At 44.3% G+C, this 12,764-nt stretch overlaps 1 protein-coding gene across 5 annotated transcripts in view; it reads left to right on the forward strand.

The window, feature by feature from the left end:
- Positions 1-9,680, forward strand: part of LOC140740157 (microfibril-associated glycoprotein 4-like) — a 48,532-nt gene extending 38,852 nt beyond the window's left edge. The window contains exons 6-8 of one of the 5 annotated variants that reach the window (XM_073069126.1): positions 768-886; positions 5,419-5,536; positions 8,743-9,680. In XM_073069126.1, the coding sequence (XP_072925227.1) occupies positions 768-886; positions 5,419-5,536; positions 8,743-8,789 (284 nt within the window). In that variant the 3' untranslated portion in view covers positions 8,790-9,680. Of the gene's footprint in view, positions 1-767; positions 5,178-5,418; positions 6,854-8,742 lie in introns of those variants that run through there. The other 4 variants (XR_012101805.1, XM_073069125.1, XM_073069128.1 and 1 more) reach the window with 4 other exon arrangements.
- The last annotated feature ends 3,084 nt before the right edge of the window (positions 9,681-12,764 follow it).

Here is a 12,764-nt window from a genome sequence, read left to right on the forward strand (position 1 = left end):
AGGAGAGTTAATGTTTCAGATCAGCGACCCATCATTGAAACCCTCAGAGTGTTACCATGGATCATCATGGCCAGTTTATATGAGTTTTGACATAGCGTTTGAATAGTCATAGAGCATAGGTCATCTACTTTATTTTCTCATCTCCCCAGATTCTACCACTGACCTACACACCCAGGGCAACTAACCTATCAACCGCTGCCTATTAATCTATCAGCCCTTGAGTGTTAACCTATCAACAGCTTCATATTTAGGATGTGGGAGGAAACCACGGCACCCAGAGTAAACCCACAGTCACAAGAAGGTCACAGTGTCGGAGATCAGCTTTGAGCCCAAGGGACCAGAGTGTGAGGAATCAACTTTACTAGCTGTGTCATACAGGCGCTGTTAGGTCTACGAATCAGCGGCGTGGTGACTTAACCTTCCCAGTTCAACTTCAGTGACACGTTAGTTAGGGACTTAATCTTTCTGATCACCGGTCGCCAGCTCAGTGATGTCAGCCGGACGCAACACTGGTTAGTTAAAAAACGAGGTTGGGACTATTTTGCAATGAATATCTGGTCAATACCACAGGAAAACCAATACCAACTCTTCCAATGATAGAGGACTGACTACTATATTTGGGGCAGGAAGGTGAGATGGAGTAAATAAAACAAGATGTACCTGGATTAAGTTTGTCCTTGATTTGCGGTTAAGCTGCTCTGTGAGCTTCATTACATCCTGGTGAACAGGACAATAAACTAATTAGTTGCTGATATCTTTTGTTGTAGGAGACTCGTTGGCCTATCATAATGGGCTCAAATTCAGCACGTTTGACAAGAATCAAGAAGGCCCCATAAACTGTGCGCAGAAGAACTCAGGAGCCTTTTGGTACAAGTCATGCCACACGGTAAACCTTAATGGCCTCTATTTAAGGGGACCCCATGCTTCCTACGCCAATGGAATCCATTGGGCCACATGGACTGGGTATTATTACTCCCTCAAAGCCACAGCTATGAAAATGAGGCCAACCTCTGTGGGGTAGAAGGTGCTAGAACAAATTTCAGTCTCCAGTTTACATCCCGCAGTCCTTGTGTTCCATTCTCATTAAAGTTAAAATTTGAATGTGAATTTTATTACAAATAAACTCTTCTCGGGCTTCCATCCAGGTACGCTATCGATGTTAACCGATGTTTCAGTGACAAACTCTGCCATCTTCATTGGGAATGGCAGAGATTGTCATCGAAACATCGGTTATAGTCCATACCCGTACCCAGCTGGAAACCTGAGAAGAATTTGTTTGTTATATACGCTGGAAATGCACTAGATCCTTATTACTTTGTTATATTAAAACCACTTTGCAGTTTTGCTGATGTCCTGTGTGGGCTAAAAGAAGCCACAACAATGTGTGTGTCCCTTGGTGTCCCAACTGCATTATCATACTGAAGCATAAAGTTCTCCTACCTCTCTCCTCAGATGCCGCTTGACCTGCTGAGTGCTTCTTGGGTTTTGAGTTAATGCTACGATTCAGGTTGTCGTTCGCTGTGGTACACCAGGTAGCAACCTCACTGTTTCTTTAGCGTTTGTCTGTTCTTACGAGGCTGAGTTGCTAGTTCAACGCTCAACCTAGTACAGATGGAAAGCATGCAAGGGGCCGGCTGGATTCGAACCAGCGACCACGCGCCTCGGAGTCTGGTGCAGGTGCCACTCCACCACCGGCCGGCTGTATGATTCAGATAGATGCAAAGCCAGAAGCCGTCAAACTGGATTCCCCCTTCATTCAACTACACTCACTGGAGATATTGTTCTTTGGATAAATTCTTTGATTCAGGTTAATATTATTATTTGTTTGTTCTGCTCACCCTGAGATCTTTGTGGGAGTTTTCCCTTCCTGTTCTGCGAGTGGCAGCTGTTCCAAGCTCCTGTACTGTGGAAGAAGAACATTCACGGAGACCCCCAGCGCCGTGATCTGAGCGCAGCTGAAGGATGCGCTGTTGAAGCGTGGCCCGTGCTGCAATGCGGAGAAAGCAGCTGTGAACTGGTGCACGGCAAGATTCCAGCAATGGCGTGACCGTCAAGTAGTTGATGAGAGTTTGACGGCACCTCGACACCAGCATGGTTTGTGGGGCTCATACACAAGGGCCAAGTTGTTACGTGCTAATGCTTCCAGGGTGTGAAGGTGGGGCTTGCACAGAGAAAGAGAGGATGGGACTTGAGTAGGAATGAATGGGAGCCTTGGTGAGGCCTGGAGTTTGGTGGCTAGTTGGGTGGGTAATGTTAGACCAGACAGAATTGGCTAGATGGACCACGCCGGGCTGCAGAAGGAAATTATGGGAGTGGGACCCCAAGGACTTCACAAGAAGGTGGAAGCACAGTGACAGTGAGCTTACCCACAAGATTATAGACACAGGCTTCTGCATCTTCTGCCTGGGGGGTGGTATTTGATCATATTGGCTGTTTTACTGAGGCAGCAAGAAATGTAGACAGAATTCATGGGGAAGGGGGGATTTTTGGCTTATGTATACATAGCACTCGGTTTTGGAAACCCTGAAAGGGAAGCTGGTAGGGTTAGAATCATTCTGTTGGAGACAGCAGCTGTCCTGAACCCACAGACCAGGATTTTGCTCAAGAGTTTTGCATAAACATAAATACTTCACAAGTCATTTGACATGCATAGTCTCTGTATTAGTGCAAGTCTCATGTACTGAGCATGCAGATGAATTTGCATAGGTACATGATGTACTGTGTATATAAAGATCCCATTTGCATTCAATGATTATGCTTTAGGTCATACTTTCTTCTCTAATTAAATATTGAGATATTTAAGAGAATACATCTCCCAATTTGTCTTAATGAAAACAACAAAAAAATCTCCAAATGCTAGAAATCTGAAATAAAACTAAAAAAAATTTGGAAACACTCAGCAGGTCAAGCAGCATACGTGGAGAGAGAATTAGTGTAATTAGTTGAGGTATAAATGTTGGGCACAACTATCTTATCCCTTTCAAAATAGTGCCAGAGGAATGGTTAATAGTATTTCCCAAGAATGAGACATCATAATTTGCAGCAGCAGCTAAGCAAGACAAACTAAACATCAGCCAGTGATAAGCTTCCGGACACCGCTTGAACCATCTGCCTCAGGGTTAAAGATGCCATCATCAACAGCACAGGAGCAGGGTTGCTACTGGTTACAGGGTAACCACCTGGAGACGGGCTTAAGGAATGGCTGACTGATTGAATGCTAGCCAATCAAATGTTAACTAATCAAATACTAACCAATCAAAATGCACTGTGGAATTACCATTTTAAAAATAAATGTGGAAGCTGCTTTGCAATTGCGGAAACATTGGTACAAAAGAAAATTTTGCTTAAATAAAAAAATGATGGATTGACTCCATGGATGATGTAGGATGGGTTGAATGCTTCTATTTGTGACTTAAATTAACATACCAGGTAATACACTCAGTGCCACTTTATGAAGTACACCTATACACCCGCTCAATAATGCAAATCTCTAATGAGCCAATCGCATGGCAGCAAATTAATGTATAAAAGCATGTAGGCATGGTCAAGAGGTGCAGCTGTCCAGATCAAACATCAGAATGAGGAAGAAATCTGATCAAAGAGACTTTGACTGCAGAATGATTGTTGGTGCCAGATGGGGTGGTTTGAGTATCTCAGAAACTGCTGGTCTCCTGGAATTTTCACACACACCAATCACTAGGTTTACAGAGAACGGTGCAAAAAACAAAAATAATCCAATAAGCAGCTGTTCAGTGGATGGAAACACCTTGTTAATGAGAGAGGTCAGAGGAGAATGGCCAGACTGGTTCTAGCTAACAGGAAGATAACATTAACTCAAATAACCACACGTTACAACAGTAGTGTGCAGAAGAGCATCTCTTAACACATAACACATCGAACTTTGAAGTGGATGTCCTGGCCACACTGGCATCCTCTCCTGTGGCTACTTTATTTGATATATTCCTGAACTTAATAAAGTGGCCACTAGGTGTTCACTGTGTTTCAGGAGAGAAACCCTTATTCTCTCCAGATGTCGTTTTTTTCCGCCAATAGATTTCTTTTTCGGACTTTATTTTTGTTCCTGATGCTCTGCTGTTACCTAGATCTACGGTATATACGAACAATGGAGCCAATTCCAGATTCAGGGTGGGGGTACTGTGTAAAAGGGCCTCTAGGTTATCAGGACTTGTATCCAAGTTGTTTTAAAAGATTGTGTAGGACTCAGAACACTTCATGTCACAGAGCTGTGGTTACATTAGCATGTTTCTATTTATATTTCTAGTTATTTTTCTGTCTTCCAGTAGTTTCTCCCCTTCCCCTTCTCTCCTTTTCCATTTCCCATTCTGGCTCCCCTCTTGCCCCTTCCGTTCTTCGTACCTGTCCATCACCTCCCTCTGGTGGCCCTTCAACTTCCTGTATTCCAATGATGCACTCTCTTCTCCTATCAGCTTCCTTCTTCTTCAGCCCTTTACCTTTCCACCTATCACATCCCAGCTTCTAGTTTCATTCCCCCCCTCCCCATCACATGGCTTCACCTATCTTCTGCCAGCTTGTACTCCTCCTCCCCCTGCCATTACCTACCAACCTTCTTATTCCAGCTTCTTCACCCTTCCCTTCCAGTCCTGATAAAGGGTCTTGGCCTGAAATGTCGACTCTTTATTTCCCTCCGTGGATGCTGCCTGACTTGCTGAGCTTTTCCTGCACTTTGTGCGTTGGTCTTCATTTCCAACATCTGCATAATCTCTTGTGTTCGGTCTACAGACTTCCATTAATAAGCTGAGGCCAAGTGTTCAAAAATAATCATTTGAATGAACCAGACAATAAATCAAAAAGAGGCAAAAAAGGTTTTCTTCAATGGAACTGAATTTTGATAGCAGTAAATTTCATGTTGGCACAATGATAGAGCTGCTGCCTCTCACCTCCCGTGACCTGGCGTCACACCTCAACTCAGCTGCTGCCTGTCTGGGTGGAGTTTGCACAGTCTCCCTGTGAACTCGTGGGTTTCCAAAGACATGCAGGTTGGTAGGCCATAAGCACAAGAGTTTCTGCAAGTGCTGGAAATCTTGAGCAACGCACAAAAAGTGCTGGAGGAACTCAGCAAGTCAGACAGCTCTCATGGAGGGGAAATAAACAGTCAATGATTCGAGCCAAGACCATCGTTGTAAGTCGCCCATATTTTGCAGATGAAAAAATGGGGAGGGGGGGGTGTTGTTGGGAGCTGGTGAGAATGTCGGCTGCATAAACGATGGATTGGGCTAGGATTGGTGTAAAAGTAGGCCCTGGTCCCAACCCTCGTTGATTCAGCAATAAGAATTAATACTTATTTCAAGATTCTGTTTGACCTACTGACTTCTCAAAGGTTGTTCATGTGTTTACTTTAACTCTACGTAATCATCAGCATGATGTTTTACTGTACAGGTGACCTGGGTTCAATGCCTGCTGCCGGCAGTAAGGAGTTTGTACGTCTTCTCCGTGACCATGTGGGTTTCCTCCAGGTGCTCTGGTTTCCTCCCACAGTCCAAAGATGTGCTGGATGGTAGGTTAATTGGTTATTGTAGTTGTCCCGTGACTAGACTAGGATTAAATGAGGGGCTGCAGAGGAACGTAACTCGTATTTATGCCATAGAGGGAGTACAGAGAAGGTTCACCAGATTGATTCCTGGGATGGCAGGACTTTCACATGAAGAAAGACTGGATCGACTAGGCTTATACTCACTGGAATTTAGAAGATTGACGGGGGATCTTATTGAAACATATAAAATTCTAAAGGAATTGGACAGACTAGATGCAGGAAGGTTTTTTCCGATGTTGGGGAAGTGCAGAATGAGGGATCACAGTTTAAGGATAAAGGGGAAGCCTTTTAGGACCGAGATGAGGAAAAACTTCTTCACACAGAGAGTGGTGAATCTGTGGAATTCTCTGCCACAGGAAACAGTTGAGGCCGGTTCATTGGCTATATTTAAGAGGAAGTTAGATATGGCCCTTGTGGGTAAAGGGATCAGGGGGTATGGAGAGAAAGCAGGTACAGGGTTCTGAGTTGGATGATCAGCCATGATCATACTGAATGGCGGTGCAGACTCAAAGGGCCGAATGGCCTACTCCTGCACCTATTTTCTATGTTTCTATGTAAGGTCGTAAGGGCCTATCCCACGCTGTATCTCAATAAATAAATCTGCCATGTCTACCTCTGAAATCTGTTGCAACCTACTAAGTACAGTAACTCCAGTCAAGAATGGCAGTTTTAGATCTTTCAACTGTTTCCCTGGATCTGAGCTGCCTGGTACATTTCACACACCTATAGTATACTGATTTCCCACATCAAGATCGTTAGTCCTAACTGCAGAGAGTTATGGACACAGCTCAGCACATCACAGAAATCAGCCTCCCCTCCATGGACTCTGTGCCTACACTTCTTACTGCCTCAGTGAAGCAGCTGACATACACAGAGACCCCACCCATCCGGGGCATTCTCTTCTCTCATCTCCTGTCAGGCAGAAGATACCAGAACCCAAAAGCACAAACCTGCAAGCTCAAGAGCACTTGTTATAAGGCAATTGAATGGTCCTGCATTGTAATAAAATGTCCTCTTGACCTCAAAAGCTACCTTGTTATGTTCTTGTACTTTATTGTCTGACTGCACGGCACCTTCTCTGTAATGGAACACTTTGTTCTGGAGAAGGGTCTCGGCCCGGAATGTCGATTCATTTCCATAGATGCTGCCTGACTTGCTGAGTTCCTCCAGCATTTTGTGTGTGTTGCTCTGGATTCCCAGCAGCTTCAGGCTGTTTTGTGTTTACCCTTTGTTCCGCATTCTGTTGTTGCTTTCCCATGTACTACGCCGATGAATTGATCTGTATGGTAGGCGAGTTTTTCACTGTATCTCGGTGCATGTGACAATAATAAACCAATTTAATTACCCAACTTATGTATTCATTGGTTTCGAAAGAACTCGAATGTCAAAGTTCCAAACCATTCGAAGCTTTATCTCTCACAGAAGTAATTGTAATTGTAATCCAATTAACACACACAAAATGCTGGACAAACTCTGCAGGCCAGGCAGCATCTATGGAAAAGAGTACAGTCAACGTTTTGGGCACACTTCACCTGTGAGTCCGTTGGGGTCATCTACTGTACCCGGTGCTCCCGCTGTGGCCTCCTGTATATTGGTGAGACCTGATGTAGACTGGGAGACTGCTTCGTCAAGCACCTACACTCTGTTCGCCAGAAAAAGCGGGATCTCCCAGTGGCCACCCATTTTAATTCCGCTTCCCACTCCCATTCCGACGTGTCAGTCCGTGGACCCTCTGCTGTTGCAATGAGGTCACACTTGGAGGAGCAACACCTTAGATTTTGACTGGGTAGCCTCCAACCTGGTGGCATGAACATTGATTTTTTTGAGCTTCTGGAAATGCCCCCACCTCTCCTTCACCTTTCCCATATCCATTTACCCTTTCTTACCTTATCTCCTTACCTGCCTATCACCTCCCTCTGGTTCTCCTCCCCCTTGTCCTTCTTCCACAGCCTTCTGTCCTCTCCTATCAGATTCCCCCTTCTCCAGCTCTGTATCTCTTTCACCAATCGACTTCCCAGCTCTTTACATCTCCCTTCACCCCTCCCAGTTTCACCGGCACCTTGTGTTTCTTCCTCCTCTCCCCCCCACCTCCTTACTCTGACCCCTCATCTTTTTTTCTCCAGTCCCTCTGAAGGGTCTCAGCCCGAAACGTTGACTGTTTACGCTTTTCCATAGATGCTGCCTGGCCTGCTGAGTTCCTCCAGCATTTTGTGTGTGTTGCTTGGATTTCCTGCATCAGCATATTTTCTTTTGTTTGTATTCTATTAACAGCTTTTGTGAGAACCACTGTCTTCATGGTAAAGGCGACTAAACCAGTATGAAGATGGTGCACTGAGTAAATAAACTATGAGGCAGGTCAGCAGGTGAACACCGTCCATCCCTGGGTTTCAGGACACCTTTACTTATGAGCTAACATAATACTATAATAAATAAATACATAGGTAAAACAATATTATTAATAATTAAATTAAATATTAATATATTGTTAATATTAAATTAAATAATTAAATATTAATAATATTATTAACTTCAAAGATCATACATAAGTACATTGTTCCTATAAGAAGCTGAATGGGTTTCTTCTTTCTTTCCACTTTTAATCATTGTTCCTTCAAGTTCAAGTTTATCATTTACCAGCTAAATGAAACATTGTTCCTCTGGGGCCAAGGTGCAAAACATAGAACATATAGCCACACACAGCACATACAAAATTATGTTAGCACAAGTTCCTGTGTGCATGGCACATTGTCCTGGAGCTTATGTTTCTGCAAGAACAAGCACACAGCAGTTCTTCATTTCGCACTGGAACAGCTACAGGCAAAGGCAATCCAGCTTGAGTTCTAGGGAGCGAACACTGGAGGGCAGCACTCATGGGAGAGCCAGCCCCCAACCCAGCATGGATTCCAGCACATCTGCCATGCCTCTTGTTCTCTCTCACACCTCTTCCTTCTTACCTGTCTTCAATGCTTTTGACGTCATTCATTACAATATCATGTTCCTATGGTGAGTGATTTTGTGAATTCTCCAAACTGTGGACAAAATCGACTTAAGGAAATCTGTTTTCAAAACAAGAGAGAACCTATCCATTCATTACATGTGTAATACCTTGGTTTAAGATCATGCTTTATTTTATTAATACTGTTATGCTCTTGCGTATTTACTTTCTGCAGATTTTCTCAAATTGCAGTGTGAAATAGCTCAGTTGGGAGAGCATTAGACTGAAGATCTAAAGGTCCCTGGTTCAACCCCAGGTTTTGGCAATGATTTATGGTCGAACCAGCTGGTGGTGTAGTGGCATCAGCGCTGGACTTCTGAGCGAAGGCTCCCGAGTTCGAATCCAGCCGGCTCCCTTGCACGCTTTCCATCCGTGCTGGGTTGAGTCAAGCTAGCAACTCGACCTCGTTAAAAAAAACTTGGAGAGGGATGGGCTCAAGACACGCCGCACGATGAGCAATCACCAAAAAGATCGGTACTAAAAGCTTGCCATGACTGCGCCCCGACTCCTCCACCAGGAGTTAAGGCCACACACAGTCGAGTAACTCAGTTGATTGATAAGTTAGGCTTGTTGAGTTAGCCAGTAGGATTTGTCTTGTTAACAATTTGCCACAGAACATTCATAGGATTGGGGGTGGCCAGCTTCTGGAGAAGGAAAATGGAAATAGAGAACAAATGCAGCAGAAGAACATGAACACATTTGGAAGGGCCAGTACCACTGCCAGAAAATCCTCATGCAGACAATGGTCTCACAGGGAACGTACAGAAAACCTTTAATTAGCTAGTTTTCACACGGCCTTGGAGAAAGTTCGAGACACCTTGTCCTTGGACATTTATTTATGTTTCATTTGGACTGTGTTTTCAGGCAAAATTGTTCAGAACCGTGAGTAAACAAAGTAGAGCAAACATGATTGATTATGCAACAATCAGCTTCAACAATTATGTGCACACTGTAAGCTAAGCAGTATATGTGTAATGGGCCCTTTTCTTTATTGCGTGTTTCCTATAGTTTAAAATATTTTGTCAAAACAACTTCAATCTAAGCTTATACTGCTGTGTTAAATTGTCACTTCCAGGCAAATGATACATTTGCATGGGTGTATCAGTATTGATGCAAGTCCTAATTTTCCTTAAAGGGACATTCAAACTTTTATGTGTTGTGTTACCTGAATCATATCGACCCTAGAACTGCTCATATATTGGAGACAGCCTTCTCATCATTAATCCCCAGGCATCGTCGACTTACGTTACTGTTAGTGTGCATCCACAGTAAATAACTAACTAATTACGAGCCTCTGGTGAGAGGGTTACACACAGGGCAGATTGGATTCAAACCAGAGTTAGCATAATGCTATAGCAGCACCTGCGACCTGGATTCAGTTCCCATCTCTGTCTGTAAAGAGTTTCTCACGTTCTCTCCGTGACTTTGTGTTTTCCTCAGGGTGCTCCGGTTTCCTCCCACATTCCAAAGTAGGTCACGTGAGTGCGTTTGGGTGGTGCAGGCTCGCTAGGCCGGAAGGGCCTGTTACCATGCTGTATCTCTAAACTGGTCTATAACACCCAGTAGGTCTTCATCCCAGTTAGGAAAAAGTATTTACATGGGAAAGACACAGGCTGTGGGTAACAAAAAAAGTCAAAGGTAATAAGACCATAAGACATAGGAGTAGAATTAGGCCACGGCTCGAGCCTGCACCATCATTCAATTGTGGCTGATTTATTATCCCTCTCAACCCCATTCTCCTGTCTTCTCCCCGTAATCTGTGATACCCTTATTAATCAAGAACCTATCAACCTCTACCAGTGATTGGCCTCCACAGCCACCTGCAGCAGAGAGTTTCACAGATGCACCGCCTGCTGGCTGAAGAAGGGAAGCTGGTTTCTGCGATGTGCCGAGCTGTCTGCAGTTTCTTGTGGTCACGTGCAGAGCAGGTGCGATGCATCTGGACAGGATGCTGTTCTCAGCTGCATCAGATGAATGGGCAAACCTGTTTCAGTAACTGCCAATGTACTCAATAATCCAACCATCCACCAGCTGCGGTCACCGCCACCCAAAGTTTGATCCATTTTGTTCACTGAGTTTCCCCGCTGCGTGATGATCATGAGACACAGCAGAGGGAGAACACACAAACTCCTTACAGGCGGCACCGAACTCCGGAGTGCTTTGAGCCGCAAAGGCATCGTACCGACCGTTACACTACAATACAATCACACAGGGTAAAACAAAAGCAGGGACTCAAGCATCATGGGCACTCGCCTCCGGAGTATCCAGGACCTCTTCAAGGAGTGACGCCTCAGAAAGGCGGCATCCATCATTGAGGACCCCCACCACCCAGGACATGCTTTGTTCTCATTGCCACCATCAGGGAGGAGGTACAGAAGCCCAAAGGCGCACACTCAGCGATTCAGGAACAGCTTCTTCCCCCTGCCATCCGGTTTCTGGATGGGCATTGAACCATGATCACTACTTCACTGCTTTTTAAAATTTTTATTTTTGCACTACTTATTTAATTTAACTAAATATATACGCACACTTATTTACTGTAATACACATTTTTTCTATTATTATGTATTGCACTGTACTGCTGCTGCATAACAATAAATCTCATGACATATGCCAGTGAAATCAAACCTGATCCTGATTCTGACGGATGTCAGGCACAAAGATGCTTTCCAGATAAGGAAGCAAGCGGTGACCACCCTGCTGGAAACAAAACCACCCATCGGAGGGGTATTGTGTTTACCTGCACACAAGTACAGGTAAGCACTGGCACAATGAGAAAATTATCCACAGCAACATCACAGACACAGACAATCGGAAAGACTATAAGACATAGTAACAGAAGTAGGCCATTTGGCCCATCGAGTCTGCTCTGCCTTTTGATCATGGCTGATTTATTACACCTCTCAACTCCATTCTCCCACCTTCTCTCCGTAACCTTTGTCACCTCAAGAACCTATCAATCTCTGTTTTATATATATCCAATGACCTGGCCTCCATAGCTGCCAAAGGCAATGAATTCCACAGATTCATCACCTTTTAATTCAAGAAATTCCTCCATGTCATTCATCTGTGGCAATGAATTCCACAGATGCACCACCCTCTGGTGAAATAAATATCTCTGCTCTAAAGGGATATCCTTCTATTCTGAGGCTGTACCATCTGGCCCTGTAGGAAACATCCTCTCCACTTCCACTCTATCAAGCCTTTCAAGCCTTTGTTTGGAGATTCAAACAAGGGGACATGTTTTGAGAGTTTGTGGGCAAAAGTTTAAGGGTAATATGAGGGTGAATTTCTTTACTCAGAGTGGTAGCTGTGTGGAACGAGCTTCCAGTAGAAGTGGTTGAGGCAGGTTCGGTATTGTCATTTAAAGTAAAATTGGATAGGTATATGGACAGGAAAGGAATGGAGGGTTATGGGCTAAGTGCAGGCCAGTGGGACTAGGTGAGTGTAAGCGTTGGCACGGACTAGAAGGGCCGAGATGGCCTGTTTCTGTGCTGTAATTGTTATATGGTTATATATGGTTAATATTTGGCAGGTTTCAATGATATTCCCCCTCATTCTTCTAAACTCCAGCGTGTACAGGCTCAGAGACATCAACTGCACCTCATGCTAACCCTTTCATTCCCAGGATCATTCTTGTAAATCTCCTGGATCCTTTCCAATGCCAGCACGTTCCTTCTAAGATATGGGGCCCAAATTGCTTGCAATACTCCAAATGTGCCCATTGCTTTTATATTCTAGTCTCTCAAAATAAATGTTAATATTGCATTTGCCTTCCTTATTATGGACTCAACCTGCAATCCTGCACTAGGGACTCTCCCCTTTACATCTGAGATCATTCCTTCTTCCAAAGTCCAGAGCCATGTACTTCCCTACACTGTATTCAATTCAATCTGCCACTTCTTTGCTCATTCTCCAAATCTATCCATGTCCTTCTGTACACTCCCTGCTTCCTCATCATCAGGGACCCCCACCAGCCACGTCATACTCTCATCCCGCTGTTACTGTCAGGAAGAACAGGAGCCTCAGGACTCACACCAGCAGGTTCAGGAACAGTTAGTACTCCTCAACCATCAGGCTCTTGGACCAAAGGATAGAATATCTCTCAACATCACTTGCCCCATCATTGAAATGTTCCCACAATCTATGGACTCACTGTCAAGATTTTTCATATCATGTTCTCAATATTCATTACTT

This window comes from Hemitrygon akajei, chromosome 16, assembly GCF_048418815.1.
Source record: "Hemitrygon akajei chromosome 16, sHemAka1.3, whole genome shotgun sequence".
NCBI classification, from domain to species: domain Eukaryota; kingdom Metazoa; phylum Chordata; class Chondrichthyes; order Myliobatiformes; family Dasyatidae; genus Hemitrygon; species Hemitrygon akajei.